This window comes from Taeniopygia guttata, chromosome 19, assembly GCF_048771995.1.
Source record: "Taeniopygia guttata chromosome 19, bTaeGut7.mat, whole genome shotgun sequence".
NCBI classification, from domain to species: Eukaryota; Metazoa; Chordata; class Aves; order Passeriformes; family Estrildidae; genus Taeniopygia; species Taeniopygia guttata.
The window spans coordinates 4,971,818-4,991,419 of record NC_133044.1 but is presented as its reverse complement, the minus strand read 5'-3'; the positions used below and the strand labels follow the sequence as shown (position 1 = coordinate 4,991,419).

General features: G+C 41.6%; 1 protein-coding gene across 6 annotated transcripts; it reads left to right on the top strand.

Annotated features, from left to right (window-relative positions):
• Positions 1-53: 53 nt before the first annotated feature.
• On the top strand, positions 54-16,754 carry CRK (CRK proto-oncogene, adaptor protein). Of its 6 annotated transcripts, none has more exons than XR_003963277.4 (4): positions 54-379; positions 7,258-7,793; positions 10,600-10,761; positions 13,457-16,754. XR_003963277.4 is itself a non-coding variant. In XM_041720000.2 (4 exons), the coding sequence occupies exons 1-4, from the start codon at positions 136-138 to the stop codon at positions 13,592-13,594; spliced, it is 1,023 nt and encodes a 340-aa protein (XP_041575934.1). In that variant the 5' UTR covers positions 54-135; the 3' UTR covers positions 13,595-16,754. The 6 variants fall into 6 exon arrangements, 3 of the variants coding, with proteins under 3 accessions (XP_041575934.1, XP_030143668.1, XP_030143665.1); XR_003963278.4 differs by having other exon boundaries at positions 7,258-7,623; positions 13,457-13,596; XR_003963279.4 differs by having other exon boundaries at positions 7,258-7,623; positions 10,600-10,707; positions 13,457-13,593.
• The last annotated feature ends 2,848 nt before the right edge of the window (positions 16,755-19,602 follow it).

Here is a 19,602-nt window from a genome sequence, read left to right as displayed (position 1 = left end):
CGCGCGGGGAGATGACGTCACGCCTCCCGCGTGCGGTCACGTCCGGTAGGTGAGGTCAGGGCCGGGGCCGCCATTTTGAGCGGCTCCGCGGGCGGCGGCGGCGGCCGCTGGCGGGGGAGGAGGAGCGCGGCCCCCATGGCCGGGCAGTTCGACTCCGAGGACCGGGCGAGCTGGTACTGGGGGCGGCTGAGCCGCGCCGAGGCCGTATCGCTGCTGCAGGGGCAGCGCCACGGCACCTTCCTGGTGCGCGACTCGGGCACCATCCCTGGCGACTTCGTGCTGTCGGTGTCCGAGAGCTCCCGCGTCTCGCACTACATCGTCAACAGCCTGGGGCCGGCGGGAGCCCGGCGGGCCGGCGGCGAGGGCCCCGGGGCCCCGGGTGAGTGACCCCCAGCGCCGGCGGTGCCCGCAGCCCCGGGCAGGGCAGCCGGGGCGGCTCCGCTGCGCGCCCGGGCGGTGTTGGCAGGCGTGGAGCGCTGTGAGGTGGAATTAAGCCGTGTTCGGTGCTGGGGCCGCTGCCCGCACCTGCCCTTCTGTGCCACATGAAATTCAGCGTCCTGGACTTGGGCATCCCGCGGCTCCAGCCTCGCACCTCTTTGTTTTCCTAACCCCCTTAGCGATAATTCATAGATTTTCCGTGTCATCTCAGCCGGAAGGTGGTTGTGTGGAAGTGTCATCCCCAAAGTGTGACTTCTGACAAGGCAGTTTTGCATTATCAGGGAGGCTGAGTTCGAGTTTGAGTGGTGGGAACTCTTCGGGATGTTTCTTGAAATCAGATGTGAAGTTCAGTTTCTTTCCCCTTGAAAGGATAAGTTTGATATTATTTCTCATCAAGTGAACTTGTGAAAAGGAAAACAACACGTTTAAGTGTGACACTGAAAGTGCAGAAAGTGCTGAGGGAGAAGCTCTGTGAGAAGCAGAATTTTTGCTGTTTAGTCCAAGTAAACCCCAACAGTGCAGAACCACTGGATGTGTCAGAACGTGCAGTCCAAAGGCACTGGTGTCACTCCTGTGGGAATCAGGGAAGTTGGTGCTGGAACTGCTCGAGTTTGGATATTAATCCTTGAAAATGATGTGGATGTGTGATTGGCATCTCCACAAGGAGCCACTAGATAGTTTTTAACTCTAGTAAACCTGTGTAATAAGAGATTTGGTAAACTTATTTGGCAGAAAGACACTGTGATATAAGTCTATGGGTGGACACAGTGGACTGAGGTTACAGAGCTCCACAGGTAGAAGTTAAATGTGGCTGAATTCAGCTGGAAGTGGAATTTATTGCTGCTGTGGGGGATCAGAATGTGGTGGGTTCCTGTTGTTCCATGTGTGTGCAGACAGAGGTTTGGTGCTGTAATTGCTGACAAGGATGGCTGGTGTTGTGTAGAGCAGAGTCAGTCACCAGCATGTTTTGTTGTGAATCCAACCTAATTAGGTTTTTCAAGACAGTAAAAAACACTGGGTCATGAGTGTCTGTCACTTCTGGGCAGTTGTTTTTTTGGTGAGCAGCTCATCTCTGGGAAAACAGTACAGCCATCCTGACTTTTTTCCTCTGTTACATTCTAAGCTCAGTAACATTTTGTGGCATTCTGTGGGCTGGCTTTGGTTAAAATCATGAAGTACCTTGTAATTCTCTTCTGTTTTAAAAGAGTAGCTGTGTAAGCTGGTGGCACAGCAGGCTTAATATATCTGAAAAAGTATAATTATGTTTTGGTTGGTCTCCTTTTTATTTATCCCCTGGATGTTCTGGGGAGGGGTGATGCATCACTCCTGCACTACAGACACTCCCACGTTGATTTTAGTCATTTTAATTAAATTATGCCTCCACGCTGATACTGCTGTCTTCACACTACAACCAAAGAAGATGCTGGGGAGGTATATATTGAATTATACTTCAAGTGTAATTAAGGTGCTGTTTCAGAAAAAAATAAGTGGGCGGTTGTTCTGCAGTGGAAGGGAGGTGAAAACATTAGTAGAAGATTGAAGATGATTCTGTGTTTGGGTAGGGAAGCTAATGCAGTAAAAAGAGTTAAATGTTTGCAAATTGTCCAGCTTGTTTATTGTGGCCAAACTAAAACATTAGGAAAAAAAAAAATCACTGTATTTTAGTATGGTACAATTTTTTTAAACAATTTGTTGTTTGGCAGATGTGCAGGCCTCTGAGAAATTTGAATATTCCAGATTGGGTTCTGGGGTTGATTTTTGTTGGGCTCAGTGTCTGTGAAATTCCTGGCTGCTCTCAGGGATAGGGGAACCTCAGCATAGAATGAATGAGATGAGGAGCTTTGGCTTCCCTAAAAATCACAATGTCACAAGAACATAATACTTTCTTTGATTTCTGAAATATAGAGTAAACTTGCAAACTCTATGTTAAATTGACCTTTTGACTGATGCTGCAGCTTCTAATTTCTTGCAGGTAATTTTTCAGCATCACAAAGAAAAAAGAGTTGAACAGAACTTTAAATGTGTTCTTGTAATGTTTTTTTAGTCTGTTAAAAAATTAGGATAGATCACTGAATTATGGGAAAGAAAAACATTTTGTTTTCAGTGGAAATGGATAATTTGTGATGAAGTATCATAGTTATGGTTAAAGAAATCCCAAACAAGACAAGGTGCTCCATGCAGGCATTAGCATGGTGATGGACAGCAGAGGAAATATTAAATATATCATGTGTTTGCAATGCAACATGGGGGTTTGGGGTAAAAATGTGTGATATGCACTAAAAAATGCCTGAAATACCTAAAGATAGAAATGCTCTCTGTTGAGAGTGCAGCATTATAAAGACAGAAGCCTTAATGTCATTAAATTTGTCTGAAGTAGGCAGATATGACAGATAAAATGCAGAAATTGATGTTTTCACATTTATGAGTTTTAAGAACATGATTCTGAATTGAATTCTTCTAAATCACTTCCATTGTGACTAAACTTCCTGCAATCATAGAATCCTTTCAGAATGATACCCACACTCAGCCCTGGATGAAGTGGCTTTAGGCATGTGTGAGCAGAGTGGTTTCATTCTAATGCTTGGGTTTTCGTTTTATTTTCATTTTTATATTGAGATAAAAATATATTTAAATGCAAACTAGTTAAATCGCCTGTATTAGACATCTGCTGTTATCCTCTGATCTGTAAATGATGACTGTAATGGTCAGAAATGAGTCTAACTCCTGAGTGAATGTTTTCCTGGTGTGCTCAGAGCTCTTCCACTCAATAGAGTTTTATGTTTTTATAGGGTGTTCATGGGATTTATTTGTTCTGCTCAGCATGAGTAGGAAGGTACTTGAGAACAAGGAAAAAAGGTGTCCCTGTGGGGGTGGGGGAAGCACAAGGGCTGGAATGTGGTGCCTCCAGAGCCCAGTCCCCATATGTTCCAGGAGGAAGTGGCTTTCATCACTGGGGTGTCCTGCTGGTGCCCTGTGTGATAAGAACAGCTTTTGTGGCCCTAAACACATCCTGAATTGGGAAAGGGAGCCACCCTTACAGAATAAAACTAGATGCAAAAATAAAGAGCTGTATTTCTGTGAAGGAAAAGTTTTCCAAAGCTTGGGAATAAAGAGAAAACTCCCTATTGACACAAACAATTGGAGTGAAGAGAGAAATGCAAACCCCCTGAGATGTCTGAGAAAGTGAAAAGTTGCTCTGTGGTTTCACCACCTGCCTAATCAGAAGAATTTTGGGTGGTTTATAGCCCTAATTCCCCAGGATCTGGACAATATTTAAAATGTACACAAGTACTTTTCCCCAGACTGACACAAAGGCAGCACAGTGCCAGAGGGTTGTGACAGGAGGGAATGTGCATCATAAACAGAGAACTGATATGAGCCAGGTTTGAAACATTCAATTGTGGGACCCTTTGGATTTTAATTCTTTCCTCACCTTTTGTGGCATCCTGAGATGGCTGGAGTTATTTTAGTGGAGATGGAGTAGGGAAGAAAGGGGATACTCAGCCCTTTGTGCTTCTCATTCAAAAAGTTAATCTTGCTCAGCTGAGCTGTGCTGGTGGTGGAGGTACTCCCTGGGCAGTTCTTTAGCTGTGCCAGGCTGCAGAAAGAGAATTTCCAGGACTCAAGTGTCCCAATTTTCACAGGAAGTTACTGAAGTTCCTCCAGGAACTGGACTCACCTTTCCATGCTTGTGCTCTTCCTGGGAGCCCTCAGAAGATGTGCACATTGTGCTGCTCAGACTTGTGCCTTCAAGAGAAATCCCAGGATCATGAAGGAAAACTGCTCTTATACCCCAAAAACCCCCACTCACGTTGTTGCTGTAACTTTTTCTTGTGTTAGATCTTGCCTGAATTATTCCATTGGCCTGCAGGTATGAGCAGTGTCACAGTTCAAACAAGAGGCTGAAGAATTCCTCTGAGCCTGAAATCTGTTAATCTTTGAATTTCATTGTACCAGGGAATGACAGAATTTGGGAGCCTGTAGGGAGTGGAATAATTTCCCTACTGCATGTGAGCATTACTTAGGTCATTGTAGCTGAAGAAGAGGATCTACAAAAGACTTAAACTGATGGAAAGGTTTCCATGTGCTTGGGAAAGTGGAATTATATTTTATTGCCAATCTGCATTTCACCATGTGTGACTTTGAACTTTGTTGACCTTTTTATGCCTATTTTAGCTAAATTTTAGGAGTATTCTATTTAAGTTCTCCAGATGATTGAGGTTGCTGCCGTTATATTAATTGATGATTAATTTCTATTAAGTTTGTAGATTTCTTGTTCTAGATGTTCGTAGCTGCCCTCCTTTTTTTTTTTTTAAGAAAAGCATCAGAAGTGCATGTGGTTTTCTGACACTGGTCTTTGGCAGTGTAACATCTCTCCTTTCTGATGCTTTTCTCTCTGTCTGTTCAAGGAGTGCATTGATCTTTCTGATCCCAGAAATTGAAGGGTCTGTGTCCTCTGGCTGTTGTTCAGCTGTGCAAAACACCTCTTAGGATCTGATTTTCTAGGATACAGTACAGTGATTTGTCAGTCCTTCTCTGTACATAATGTTCCAGAGGACTTTTCTTATTGAAGTCCAGCTTTTATTCAGGTACACTTGGCAAGTCCCTCAGGCTGTTGTGCATAATTCAAGAGGGTGAACGTGTTCCAAAGGGGAAAAAAAAAGACACTACAAAATGCCTTGTTCATCCTGGTGAAGATTGAAGATTGACCAGGCTGATGAATCTTACTGATGAACTGCTCATTCCCTGTGACCTGTGAAGATTTTTCTGTGAATCCCACATTGCAGAGACAGAGCTCAGCCCCCTGGCTGAGTCAGCTTGTAGCATGTTTCACTGAGGTAAATTGGTGTTTCAGGCTCTCTGTTTCAGTCATGTGAAATAAGTTTCATGTCAGTGAATTTCCATTAAATTCAGTCTTCTCCATATGGTTGCAAAGAGCTCTGCTGCCCTGCTCTTAAAGTTCTCATCACTTTTTACTCAAATGTCAAGCCTTCATCCTTAAAGGTTCACAGCTAAAATAGTGCTGGATATTTGGACATGTTTCTGTCACCAGGTTGGTCTGAGACCTGATGTGTTCTCACTTCTAACTCCAGTGGAAGTGCAGCGTTCCCAGATCCCGTTTTACACCGAGCTGTTCTGAAGTGTAGGCATGCTGCCTGTCCAGCCAAAATTGGTGTCCTGTGAGCCCACAGAGCTGACAATGCCACTGGGATGAAATTCCAGGGTTCTGGCCAAGTCTAGAGCTGTAAGTTGCATCTCAGCAACAAAAGTTGAGGGGCTTTTGCATCCTCTCAGCACTACACTTTGGAGGAATATGATGGATCTTAATTCTCTTCCCATGCTGGGCTAGCCTTTCTCACTGATAATTACATTAACTTCCTTTATCTCTGGTGATGCCAGTTTGTGGGGGTTTTTTTGCAGTTTTTCAAGGCTATTGCTTCTGGGTTTTGGCTCACTGTGTCTGTATTCATTTCTTTAGAGAGCCTTTCAGGGCTGTTAAAGCATGCAAACGTGCATTTGCCAATGACTTAGTTCTGCTCCTTCAAATTTCCTTTAACCAGCTCCACTAATGCTCCTGTTCCTTGAGGATACTTCAGAACTCGTTTCTCGGGTGTTGGTCCTATTGAATCTGCCCTTTTCTCTGTTAGAACCCCTTTCTGCTCTCCTAAAAGAAGTTGTTGTAACATTAGCTTTCCATGCTGACAGTGCTACTTTGCAGGGAGTTTTGGATCACTGACAGCTTGAAAGATTCTGCTAGCTTTGTACTCCAGAGCTAAGACTTGGGACTGTTAGATATTCCCTGCAGAGAAAACAGACTTGCAAAGTAAGCATCTCCTTCTTGTTAAAAGAGTTACTCATTAAAGTATAAATCTTTTCATCTGCACTCCCTTCCCCCAGCCTTCCCCAGTTCTTCCCATAACTGATGGCACGGGGCATGGTGGAAATAGAACATCATCTGTGTGTTTTTCCCCAACTGAGCCTGAAGAACATAAAATGGAAAAAAAAAGCACAGCATACAGATTGGAAATGGGTATTCTGCACTTGTAGTGATGCTTGTAATGTCTTGGATGTGAATAGCATCTGTATTCCAGTGTATTGGAGGTTTGGATTTATAGCTTAGGCTCCATCTGACAAACGTGGCAAAGAAGCTGCAAGACTTGAGATTAAAAAGCTGAGTCATACTGTTATGAAAATGTATGTTGTTGTTTTGCATTGCATAGAATGGAGATAATTTTCTTTGCTGGTACTTTGTATCAAAATGAAAAATAACTTGAGTTGCTCATTGGCATCACTTGTTTGTTGCTGTGCAAAGCAGTTTTCTGTAGTGTTCATGCCTTTAACCCAATATGTTACAACAGGTAAATAACATTATTGCAGTGTTGTTCTTTGGAAATAGATCTGAACAGCAGAAGAGAGTTAAAAAAAAGAATTTATTTGAAATGGGACCAAAATTTACTTCCTATAGAGTATAAATCAGGAAAATTATAAAGGCTCCTGAGAAACCCTGATGTAGTGAACATTTTCATCTGTTGGGTCCATATAATATTGAAAGAAACAAAGATATTTTTGTAATTATTTGGGAAGTTTGGCAGTGCCAAAGAATTTCTCTTTTCCTTCCTTGACAAAATAATTTTTTAAAAAACTGTAGTCATTATTACGACAGTGCTGCCTTTGATTGAAAATGCTCAGAAAAGCTGAATATGATGTCAAGGTGATCAAATTCAGTGTTGAAATACTTCTGTTTAAGTGTATTTGTCTTCACAAATGTTTGTTTTATAGTTTTAATGCTCTCTTTGACATGTTGCCTTCTCTTTTCAGGGTCAAATCCCACCAGATTTCGAATAGGTGACCAAGAGTTTGATTCTTTGCCATCTTTACTGGAATTCTACAAAATACACTATTTGGACACTACAACCTTGATAGAACCTGTTTCGCGCTCGAGGCAGAATAGCGGGGTTATCCTCAGGCAGGAGGAGGCCGAGTATGTGCGAGCGCTCTTTGACTTTAATGGCAATGATGAGGAAGACCTCCCCTTTAAGAAAGGAGACATACTGAGAATCCGGGATAAGCCTGAAGAGCAGTGGTGGAACGCAGAAGACAGCGAAGGGAAGAGGGGAATGATACCCGTTCCTTACGTCGAGAAGTATAGACCTTCCTCTGCTTCAGTCCCCACTCTGATTGGAGGTAACCAGGATAGTTCCCACCCACAACCACTGGGTGGGCCGGAGCCAGGGCCCTATGCCCAGCCCAGCATCAACACTCCGCTCCCTAACCTTCAGAATGGCCCTATTTATGCCCGGGTTATCCAGAAGCGAGTCCCTAATGCCTACGACAAGACAGCCTTGGCTTTGGAGGTACATAATGGGCAAAACTTAGAAGGAAGAGATCTGTTCAAGGGATTTCCCTTTCGCTCATGTGGTAGTTTTGGAGGAATGAGAAAGGGAAAAGCTTTGTAATACTGGTTTTATGTCATGATTAATAAGTTATGGATAAAATGAGTGACTTGAGTCACTTGTAAATTAGATTATTGTTTATTATTAGGTTACTGAACCAGTATCGTGTCTGTTGTCAATCATCACTAACAAAAGTGTTTCCCCATCCATGTTTTCAGTTCTGAAATGTTTATTTTGGGGGGAGGGAGCGGGAGCAGCTCATAAATTATGTGTCTGAACCTGTGTTTGCTGTTGTGTGCCTCACCACAATCTGTACAAGGTGTGCTGGGTTGTTTGTTGGTTTGTGTTGTGTTGGGTATTTTTTTCTTCCCAATGTGTCAGCAGTTTTAAAGCAATCAGTGGAAACATTGGTACGCTTTGAAATTACCTGGACTGAGATGATGATCACACATAGAATTTAATTGTAACATCACCTCACAGATTACTTTGGGTTTAGGTTTGAGGCAGGAGCATTTTACAATTTACAGCACAGTTTGTTAGGTCTGGTATAAAGCAGTGATTGATGAGTAGGGTTTGTAGTAAAGCACCGAGTTTTCCCCAGGTTGATTCACTTCCTGACAGGATCAAGCAATTGCTCAGGCCCTTTTTGATTTGTCAGTTTTTCCTCTTAAAAAGGTGGCTGGAGTGCTCTATCTCTCCACATCAGATAGTTCTCCCCCAAGTTACATTTGAGGAAATTGAGACTAAGGTATTCCCTGTGGCAGACCTTTGCCTTAGGATATGTAAATTGTATCCTTTAATCTAGGCTTTCTTTGGGCTAGAGGCTCTGGAATTTCCTGATACCTAATTGACTTCCTGTTTATATAACATTTTAAGTACTTGGGAAAAAAACAGTTTCTGTGCTGAGTCAGAGCATCTCCTCTGCACTCTTAAATACTTTGTGTAATTGTGCATAGCACAAAAGGCACTCCAGGACTTCAATGATCTGGCAGCTGTAGGTGTGTGTCTGGTGCAGAACTGGGAGATGCAGCACATGCTGCAGATGGAAAACTGATGTACAGCCTGGCAGATGTGAAATCTTTCCCATGTAGGTGGTAAATATACTCTGAGAGTTATAGGTAGTAAATATACTCTGAGAGTTATAGGTAGTAAATATACTCTGAGTTCCTACACATTCTGTTATAGGTCTGAATATCTTTGGGTTGGGAAGCAGGTATAGAATTTTATGTAGACTCACCAGATTTTGAGGAAATGTGAGGATTTTTACCCTTCAAACTCTCATAAAGGTTAAAATGCTGTCTCTTTCCCTTTTTTCCTCATCCTTTCCTCCCAGTTATCTCCTGGAGCTTGGGAATATTCCTAAATGCAGGCTGTTGCAATTACCAGATGTTAGAATGGTTTTCAGCCTCTGGATACTGTTGTGGCATATTTAGCAAAACCTTTTGGTTTTCTTTCTAAATTTTGCATTCTCTTAAGCTTTAACTTCACACTTTATTGCATTAAAGAACCCCACACTGCTGCCCAGTGCAGGATTTGGGAGCATGCAGTGAAATAGGGAGAGTGAGGAAATGCTGCTAATCCAGGCCATAAGCAACTTAGAGTGAAAGGAAATGCTGTCCACGCTGGAGAACAGCTTGTGGGTGCCAGGGCTGATCTGAGGTTAGTTCAATCCTCTTCACCAAAACTCACATGATCTGGCAAGAGTGCTGTGCTGTAGGAAGAGCAGTTCTGTGGGTAACATCTGACTTTTCTGATCTACCTTACACCTCTAGAGTCTTTTACTAACTGATGGGAAAGGCTGAGTAGCTGAAGCGTTTGGGAGGAACAGCTGAGAAGTGTCAGCTCAGCTTGGCTGTGTGAACACAGGAGATTCCTGGTGTCCAGAAATGGCCTTTGTGGGCCTCATAAAACTACTTCTATTTATCAGTTGACACCCTGGCCTTCTTGGTGAGGGTGTTAGATCCTTGTCTTGCTCTCCATTTAAGAAATGCAATAGCAGTAGTGGTTCTTCATTCTCTATGTAATATTGCAAACATTTAGTTTTAAAAAGTGAGCGAGCCATTTATCACTGCTTTGAGTGGCCTGCAAAGCTTTGCAGCTTTTATCACTTCCAATCACAATGTTACTGAGTTGCTTTCAATGTCTGTACAGGAAAAAAAAGCAATATGCACTTCATTTTCTCCCAAGTTTTTCTTCATCCTGTCTATCAAAGTGCTGTTTCTTGTTGTCTCCTTTCTCCACGTTCCCTTTCACTTCATGGTGTTCCTTCTCTGTTTATTTAGAGATCTCTTTCTTAGATAACTTAGTAGAGAGCATTATGTAAATCTTAGCAGATCATTTTTGCCCAGACCTCTTTATAAATACAGCAAGTGGGATTCTTTCCAAATGAAAACTCTTATCCTTAAATCTGGCAATATTCATGGGAGGGGGTGGATCCCACTGTTTCTCATGGAAAAATAGATTCTTAACATCAAACAGTTTTTGCCCAAACTGCAAACAGAATATCTGTGCTGTTCTGTTATTTTAAGCCTGACATGCTTTTGAAGAGTTCAGGAAAGGAGGATCAGAGCAGGTGATGCTCTAATAAAGTCTGTGCTCTATTATGGAAAAAAGATTCAGCAGGAGAAGTTAACATTTATTTTGCATGTAACTGGACCTGTGCAAGGAGTTTTCAGTCTATTTTAAGAGAAAATAGATGAGGAAAAGGGAAGATCTGTGTGGTGAATGACTCTGAGATCGATGGATTTATTTTTTTTCTTTGTAACAGTAGCAGAACTCTGCCACCTTGACCTCACCAAAGAGGAGTACTTGGAATAAAACCACAGCATACAGAAGTCTTCACTTGAACCTTCAGTTTTGCTTTGAAGCATATGGGGTATATTTAGTTTTAAAACTTCTGCTGAAGACTGAAACCTGGCTTTCTAGCAGGGTACAGTGTTGTTCCTGAGGTGCTGTGCTTGGTGGGATGATGCACTATGGACTAATGTTGCCATAAATCAATGCTGAAAGTGAGGAGAATTCAGACAATATCCAATCCTAGCCTACAGCTTCAAAACTTCAGTACATGCAATAATAACCAATTTTTTGAAAGGTTCTCTATATTGTATTGAGGAGAGTAGTTGAAATATAGCTTGCTAAGCAGAGGTTTGAAGCAGATCTAGAAAGATCTTTCAGTTAGTCAGGATCTAATGGAGCTATTTTATTAAGGCAGCATTTGTGAAATGCTCCATGCTTGCTTAAAGTTAGTCCTGCTTTGACAGATGTAAAGATATATAAATAGATATGTAAGAATGAATAAGAAGGTTTATTTATATAAATGAAATGTGACTAAAACCAGTGTGTTTTCCAAATGAAATTACTGGCAAAAAAAAAGGAATATTTGATCTCAGATGTCTTTCCTCAGTTAACAATTACTGAAAAGCAGCTTTCATGTGTAGCTCTATATAGTAAGGGGAATTCATAATTGAGTGTCCCTTGGCTGCAGTGACCCTGAAACACCCCTGGAAACAAAAAACCAGCTGCAGGATGCTCAGGGAGCAAGGGAGTTTCACAAGCATCCTATACTCAGTGTCATTGCTCTGTTGAACCCACCTTTTGCAGGTGAGTTTATTTTAAGGCATCCAAGACAAACCCTAATGAACACTAATTAGGGTGTGATAGAGCAGAGGCCAACAGTCTTTGGACAGCAAACTTCAGTGCAAGTGGTGCTTTTCCCTTCCCAGTGGGTTGGAGGTTAAATGCTGTTCTGGTGAAGGCTGATCTGTAGATTACATCCAGGTCTGAAGCAGTCCGAAGTTATCTGGGACATTGTTCTGGTAATGGCTGTGATTAGGAAATCAGATTTTCCACTTCTAGTATTGTCACATTGAATCTTATCCTTGTTAAATTATAGCTGATGTATTGTTTTGGTCAGCAGAGTATTTTTGTTGGTACAACCCCCCAGTGGTTATTAGCAGTAGCAAAATTATACAAACTGCATGATTAAATTCCTAAAGAGCTGAGGCTTGCATTCAGAACTGGAGGAAGGCTTCCTTTTTGCCTGTAGCTAATACATAAGAGGATTTTCTTCAAAATATGATTCATTAGCATGTCTATACTAATGATTACAAAAGGCAAAAATAAAGCTACAGCAAGAATCCCAATGGGCCTCTCATTATCAGATAAGTAATCATGAGATGTATGGGAAGCTTAATTAAATATCCATGAAAGGGGTTGAATTTATGAACTGTTAAAAGCTGTTCTGGCAAAAGATTTCAAGTGATTAAAACCTGTAAAGTTAATGGAGATTGGTAACATCTGAAATTGTTTTCCTTGTTCTTTGTTGGCTGCCTGGAAAGTGCAAATAATGAGGTTGTGTTTTGGATGGATTTGGAACACAGTGATGAGCATCTGTGTAAACTATAACTATAGTCAGTGAATTTCTGGATGAAATGCAGCGAGGCCTTTGGCCACACCTTCAGAGATTTACAGTATTAGTGAAAGAAAATAAAGTCTATATACCACAAAAGCATCCATCTGTGATGTGGGAAGAACTCTAAAAACTGTTGTACACTACTCATAAATCAGATTAATTCTGATAAAATTCTGCAGAGGGGTAGAAATGGGTAGACAGCTTTTCAGTGGTCATTCATTAACTCTCCAGTGAGTGTCTTTAAAATGTAAATTGTGCTTCCTTGGGCTGTGTAAGTGCCACTTAATTAAAGTACCCTTAAATATGAAACAGAGCTGGGGACTGATCAAACCTAGACTTATTTGAAGTACCTGCACAGCCCTGGGGAAGTGCCTGCTTTGCAGTTTGTCCCCATGTCACAGGGGGATGATAGGTGATGCCTTTGGAATTGGTGCTGGCAATATTAGAGTGGAGATTAGAATAGGAGATGTATTCCTGGGCAAGCGGGAGAGGGCATCAGTTGTCTTTACTATTTCCATGAGTGCTGGACTTGGCAGTGCTGAGTTATTGGTTGGACATCATGACCCTGAAGATCTTTTCCAACCTAAACAATTCTGTGAGTCAGTGTGATTTATTTCTCTGAGAAATCCAAGCTGGGAAAGACTGAAATGCCATCTGGCTTTGCCTCTGGTAGGGGCTGAATGTGGATGCCCAGAACAAGAACAGAGCAGCTTTATGTCAGTTCTTATACACTTCTTAGAATCTGTGAAGAGAGAGAGATCCTTCACTTTCCACAACTTGAAAAGTGGAATTTCAAAACTAAGGAGCAGTTGAGCTTGCAGATTAGTGTCTACTTGGTCCAGGTGCAAACCTTCCTTGCCTTATGAGGCTCTGGATGGAGTCCCAGCAGTGTGCAGGCCTCTGTCAGCCCAGCAAGGCACATTTATCAGGGTAGCACCTGATGGTAGGTCCCAAGAGCTCTTGGAAAGATTTGTTTTGGATTGCTGGCTCTTCAGTTCAGGTAGTTCTCACCTGATCTAGATACATTTCTTTATATACTTTCTTGGAGTGAATGGCACTGGGGGCAGGCTGGTGTCTCAGACACTGTCAGGACTAAAGCTGCATTTTATAAGTGTGTATCTGGTGCACGTGGGTGACAGCACACCAAGGGAGGGGTGGCAGCTCATCCTGCCTGTGTCTCTAGTTTGTAACGTGTGTGTCTCTTTCCCCACAGGTCGGTGAGCTGGTAAAGGTCACAAAGATTAACATGAGTGGTCAGTGGGAAGGAGAATGTAATGGCAGACGTGGTCACTTTCCATTCACACACGTCCGTCTGCTGGATCAACAGAATCCTGACGAGGACTTCAGCTGAGTGTGGCTCAACAGTTGCTCTTACAGATGGGAACAATCTCAACTTGTTTTTATTGCAGATGCCATCAAGACTAAGCTCGGACCGACGCTGCAAGCGGTATTGCTTGGATAAGCATTCTGATAACCTGCAAACCCCTGGGACTCAACACCACCATTCCTTAAGCAAGGGTCATGTAATTCAGGGTACGACAGTAGATAACTCGTGTGTCCAGTGGCAGAACTAGGCCATGATTCTAGGTTGTAATGCCTGCTTATGTCCACGTGCACGGCAGCCTGGACCTTGCCAGCAGCAGCAGCTGGAGAAAGCAGTGCTGTAGGTGTTCAGAGAACATTTATAGCTCTCTCCGGGCCCATTGCTTATGTTGCTTCTTCCTCAGGCAATGAAGATCAACCGTAGACAATTCAATACCTTGGTAGAAATTTCCCAAAATTAGCCTGGAGCTCTCTCCATGTGTTTTGCCACCCTGGGTTCTCTGTCCTAGAAAGGCTCCGCAGCGCTCTGCATGGGCAGTTAGCTGTGCACAGCACAGACTGATGCAGGGCCCACTGGGGACAGCCTTATGATTTACAGATCCTTACCATTTTCATGGTAAATGACAGATCCAATCAACCTCTGAATTCTAGAAGCTTATGGACACTAGATTGATTTCTTCAGTACTGTTGATGCTTCAAACATAGCAGCTGATTTTAATTTAAGATTTTTATTAACACGCAGTATCTCCTTTTATCCACAAATACAAGGCTTATGGAAGTGTAAACCTCCATATCAGTGCTGAAAAATACGTGCATAGCACTTTAATACGTAGCTTTAAAGCAGTGTTTGATTCACTAAATATACTAAAATATTGACACTGCTTTCCAATAAAATTAAATTGTGTAGGGCTAGTTTAATTTTTCTAGAATTCTTCAATATTGTACAATACTGTTACAGTACAAATCAGTGTCAAACACGATGAACTGACAAACCAAATATTAGTTTTATTTTAAAGACACTCTGGGGACTTTTCTGGTTTAATTCCCATCTGTAAAATATTGATAGTGAATTCATGAGGATTTTATTTTTAATAAACTAATGGAAAATAATTGTGTGCTTCTGGATTGATTCTCAAAAGGCATAATAGAGTAAATATGGCTTCCTAGCTCATGATGAAAATCAGTGCATTGAGTAGGCAGTATTATGCACTGCTTGATGGTTGTTTTTTAGTCTGTTCTTCTAATTATCTGGTTTTCTCTAATATAAATCAGAATGGATTTAGTAAGTTTTGTAAACTGAAATTAAACACTGAAGTAACTCTCCCTTGCCTGTACCCTGGGTTTTTTCCAAGCACAGCACTCTGGTGACCAAACTAAATTTTGTAACTTTGACTACAGTATAATCCATGCAGAAGGGTTTTTCTAGATAGTATCAAACTGAAACTGTTGGGTTGGGTTGCTTCAGACCCATGGGACCCCTATGGCTCATGGGTTGCACGTGCTGTAAAGGCCTTTGCTGCAAGGCACCAACCCTACAACAGTACTGGTAACACTTTACCTCAGAACTCTGTAACATGCTGGAAATTATAATATTTCTGTTCTATTTAAGTACTAGATGTTTTACTTCAAAACTAATCCATCAGCAAGTCTGAGTAATGTACAGGTTATGGGCGCTCATTAATTCTGTGGACTAATGTTAATCACACTTGTCCATCACCAGTCTCATGAACACTACTGAGGATTATTATCAAAAACTGACAGCAGGGACAGTGGGGTAAGAATGGAAACAAGGAATTGCAGGTCTGTTCTACCTTGGATTGCTCTTCTGGTTTGGGTGACGTGCCAGTGATTGTGGGAGCTCTTCTAGCTTAGTACAAAATTTACTTCGAGGGGAAATAAAATGCAAAACTAACTCTAGGTTCTGTAACTCATCGGGTTCTTTAAGGCTGATTTGTGGCTTTCCTCTGATCTTGATATTCACTGTAACTGCGGGGGTTTGTTCCATAGCTGCACTCTAAATAACAGACTTAATACTGAGTTTTTCAGTTGCCCATAATATGCTTATATTTTTCTTCAGGTTTTGCAAAAGAAACCTAATAAACAGTGTGTCCTTAGACTGACACTGTTTGAAGTATTTTTGCCAACTGCAGTTAATGAAAACCCATATATTTGTACCTTTCCAATCAGGAATTCATACACCAAAATATCAGTTAGTTTTATTATGCAAATCTTGCCTTTTTAATATGAAAGACATGAATTGAATTAACTAGCAAGTACCCTGCAAACTTTGTAGATGAGCTTTTGTTAAGACTGTATAAATTGTGACTATTTGTACACTTTGAAAGAGCAAAATAAAGAAACTAGAGGAGTCTTAATAGCTGCTGTTACAGTAGAATCCCAAGTTCTTGTCAAGCAGTTTTTTTTAGCTGACTGATACATTAATGCAACTGTTTTCCACTCTTGAGTTCTAAGCTGAAATGTGATTTTGTTTCATAGGTGATAGAAAGGAGTATGAATTTGGACAAAAGAGACATTTCAACTTGTCAGGCTCTTCAAGGCAAATAGGTAGAACCTATGTCCATGAACATATAGATAAAATCCTTTTGTGGCCTTTGTTTATCCTCTTCTATTTGTTCCCTCCCTTCTCCCCAATGCGTGCAAAAAAATCATTGCTCAGAATGTTGGTCACAATCTTTTGTCTCTTCCTTGGCTGTGGTTTTGGTCTCTTGTGCATAGGCAGGTGTTAGAACTAGAATAATCATTTCTAGAAATACACCATGAAAGCAGAATGCTCAATTACACTGTGTTCTTCTGGTGCATTTACACATTATATCACACTAAAAATTACAACTGGCTGCTATGGTTTTTTAATATATATTTCTTTTTGGTAAGCCCGAGCCTTTTTACTAATATATGACCTGGTTAAATCTTGTTAATCTGTTTGAATTGTATTTGTTAATAATGCAAATATTTCTAATCATCTTTAAGAGTAAAACACTTCCTTTTTGTTAATGGTTTTGGGGAAGGATTCTAACCAAACCTGTTTGAAGAAAAATATGAACATGTGACATTGTATTATAACACTATCCACTTTCTTGACAGTTAAAGTCCTTTTTTTATTTTTTTGTAGCATGTAATGTATATGTTCATAGTACGTGAAGTAAATAAAAGTATAGCCAAAACTTTGACTCAGTCATTCTCAATCAGTTTTTGGAGTACTTCCATTTAACAATTAAAAATAGAGGGGGTATGGTCATTTTTAATTGGCCGTGTTAGTATGAAAATAATTAAATGGCACTACAGAAGTAAGCCAAACCAAGGTAACTAAGTTAACTTATCAAACAATAAAATATGGCTTTTTTTTTTTAAAGAAGGTGACTGTAACAAAATGAGTCTAGGTGTTGGGGGAAATGTATATTCTTATTTAAAAAAAAAATTTGTGAGGAATGTTAGGATGAGATTTTGTAGCTCTTACTCTTAATTCTACCTGCACAAGTGTATCAGGGAATAACCTGGGGATGTTTGGATGGGGTGTTTGGGAAGATAAAAAGCTGTTTATATATTCTTAGAAATATCAGCGAAAACAAAATTACACAAATGAATACCAGCAAGAATCCCCTGCAGGAGTCTGCAAATGGTTCAGAAGAGCTGTTTTTATGTGTGGTGGTGTGAGAGCACTAATTCAGTGAAAAGCCAAGGTGTGCAGGTGCTGTCAAGGGCTGAAGGGCAGAAAATCAGGACCAGAATCCCATGGGGGGCACGTTTGTAACATCAATTGCATTAAAGCCACTTTTGCCACACTATTCCGTAAAAACTGCAAGGAGACAATGGCCCTTAGGCCCCAAGGATAAGAATCTCAATGTGTCTCCACACAGTAAAGATAATTCTATCAGCTCCAGATGGAAAAAAAACCTTTTCATTGGTGGAAGCCCCCACCTTTGCTCCAGTGCTCAACCACTGCAGAGCTGCAATGCAAATGTGCCTTTTAATGCACTTAGCTGAGAGAATTTCAGAGCACCCTGCAGCCAAAAGGAAGAGGCTGTGCCTGCCCTTCCCCAGGGCCCTGCCAGCCATCCCCTCCTGCTTCACCTTGCCCTGGTGTTTGCAGAGCTCCCCTGAGCTGATGGAGCACAGGGCTCATGCAGAAAATTGCTTTTCCTTTTGCATTCCCTCTCCTTTGAACTGGGGTCTGGCTGCAGCAGCAGTTGAATGAATTCATGTGAAAGTTCAGGGGGCAAAGGGCAAGCAAGGATTGCATCAACAAATTGTGCTTTATTTCCTTGGATTAGGCTGTTTATTCCTCATGCTTTGCCAAATCCCTGACCAATTTCCAAATATCTGAATGCCATCTGTAACTAGTGCATTCAAAAGAATTTAAAGTATTTAGACAATATGCTATTATTTAGCAAGGGTACTAGGACTGCATCTCACTTCTGGCAATTAAATCTGCTTGAAGTGTCCTGATTTATTGATATTATTGAACTCCCTGCAACCTGAGTGCCTGCTGAACACAAGGAACAGAGAAAAATTCCTAAATTGATCCAAATCTAATTTATTGTGCACAGCTCCCCAAGTTTCTGCTGAAAAATAGACTTCTATGATCAATAGAGTGCAGAAGTGATTTGTGAGTATTAAAAAGTTACACAGAGATAGTGACTGTGCAGTACTGTGACCTTTTGAGTACCTAACTTTATATCATGTGTTTACCAGCAATTCAGAAGTAAAGGTTTACAATGATTTCCAATTTCAGAAAAATCAGCATTTTCTATTCTTACTTCGAATAAATCAAAAAAAGCAAATACTTTTCTGGACTTGACACCTAATTTTCACCTTAGTCACTGATGTCTTTGTTTTTAAGAAATCCTGATTAGATGATCTTGATCTGTGAAAAAGAGGGCCTAAATATCCATTGAAAACAGAGTATTGATTTTCTGAGTAAGTGATATAAAAGTAATTCTGACACGTTTTTAGATTTATTTGTAAGAAAAACATAAGGTTATGCTGATCTTGCAGACCCTAAAACTCTTGTTCATCAACCGAAAAAAAAAAAGTGAGGCCAGCAATAAACTACTGAAAAAATGTGCTTTGAATGGTGTTCAAGGTATGTGCCCTCAGTCACCCATCAGGAGCCCATTTCAGTGCGCACAATACAATAAATGGGGATACCTGACTTTGTGTCCAGCAGGTGCCAGGGGCAGCTCTGTCTCTGCTGTCAAAACTTGCAGAGGTCTCTGTGCACTTCTCCCAGAAGTGAAATGATGGGAGAGCATCCGTAGTCTGCACTTCCAAGGAGACACTGGGAAAAGAGACAAGACTTCATTCACAGCTACCCTGAGCAATCACAGAATCATGGAATGGTTTGGGTTGGAAGGGACATAAAAGCTAATTTCATTCAAATTCTTCTGCTATGCTACGAGACCAGGTCGCTCCAAGCCCCATCCAGCCTGTCCTTGAACACTTCCAGGCATGGGGATCTTTGACGATCAAGTTCATGCCAGCCATGCATAATCCCTTTTCTTCTTCTAAAACCATTCTGATTTCAGAAATCAAGGCATTATCTCAGTTATTTAAGTGAATGCTCCTTTTGTTTTTCAGAAGTACTGTGTGAGGAACTCGTGAAATTTAACTTTCTAGATTTCCTAGCCTCTTGAAACTGAAATTACCATGTGCTATGCACTGGAGGTGATACTTGGAGCAAATACCCTGGAGAAGCTGCAGAAACCTGTATCTGACCGTCTGCCTTTCAGTCACAGATCCACCCACAAGCGGTGAGTTGTACCCAAATTCCGAGAGAGGGTAACTGAAACAGCGCTGTCTGCGTCTGAGGGCAGCACAAACGCGGAGATGGAGCCGCCCTGAGGGAAACCGGCCCCGCTGCCCATCGCCATGTCCCGGGCACGGCCCCGCCAGGGCCGGGCGGGGGAACGGCGGAACCATCCCCGCCATTGCCGGGCCGCCTCATCCTTCACCCCGTGTTATTCCTCATCCCGCCTCACCCCTCACACCGCCTCATCCCTCATCCCTCATCCCGCCTCA

Bases quoted from the DNA above. Each gene is read 5' to 3' on its own strand.
- CRK (XM_041720000.2), top strand. From the start codon at position 136: ATGGCCGGGCAGTTCGACTCCGAGGACCGGGCGAGCTGGTACTGGGGG. The intron at 380-7,257 runs GTGAGTGACCCC...TTCTCTTTTCAG, and splicing joins CGAGGGCCCCGGGGCCCCGG to GGTCAAATCCCACCAGATTT. The intron at 7,794-10,602 runs GTACATAATGGG...TTGTAACAGTAG, and splicing joins AGACAGCCTTGGCTTTGGAG to CAGAACTCTGCCACCTTGAC.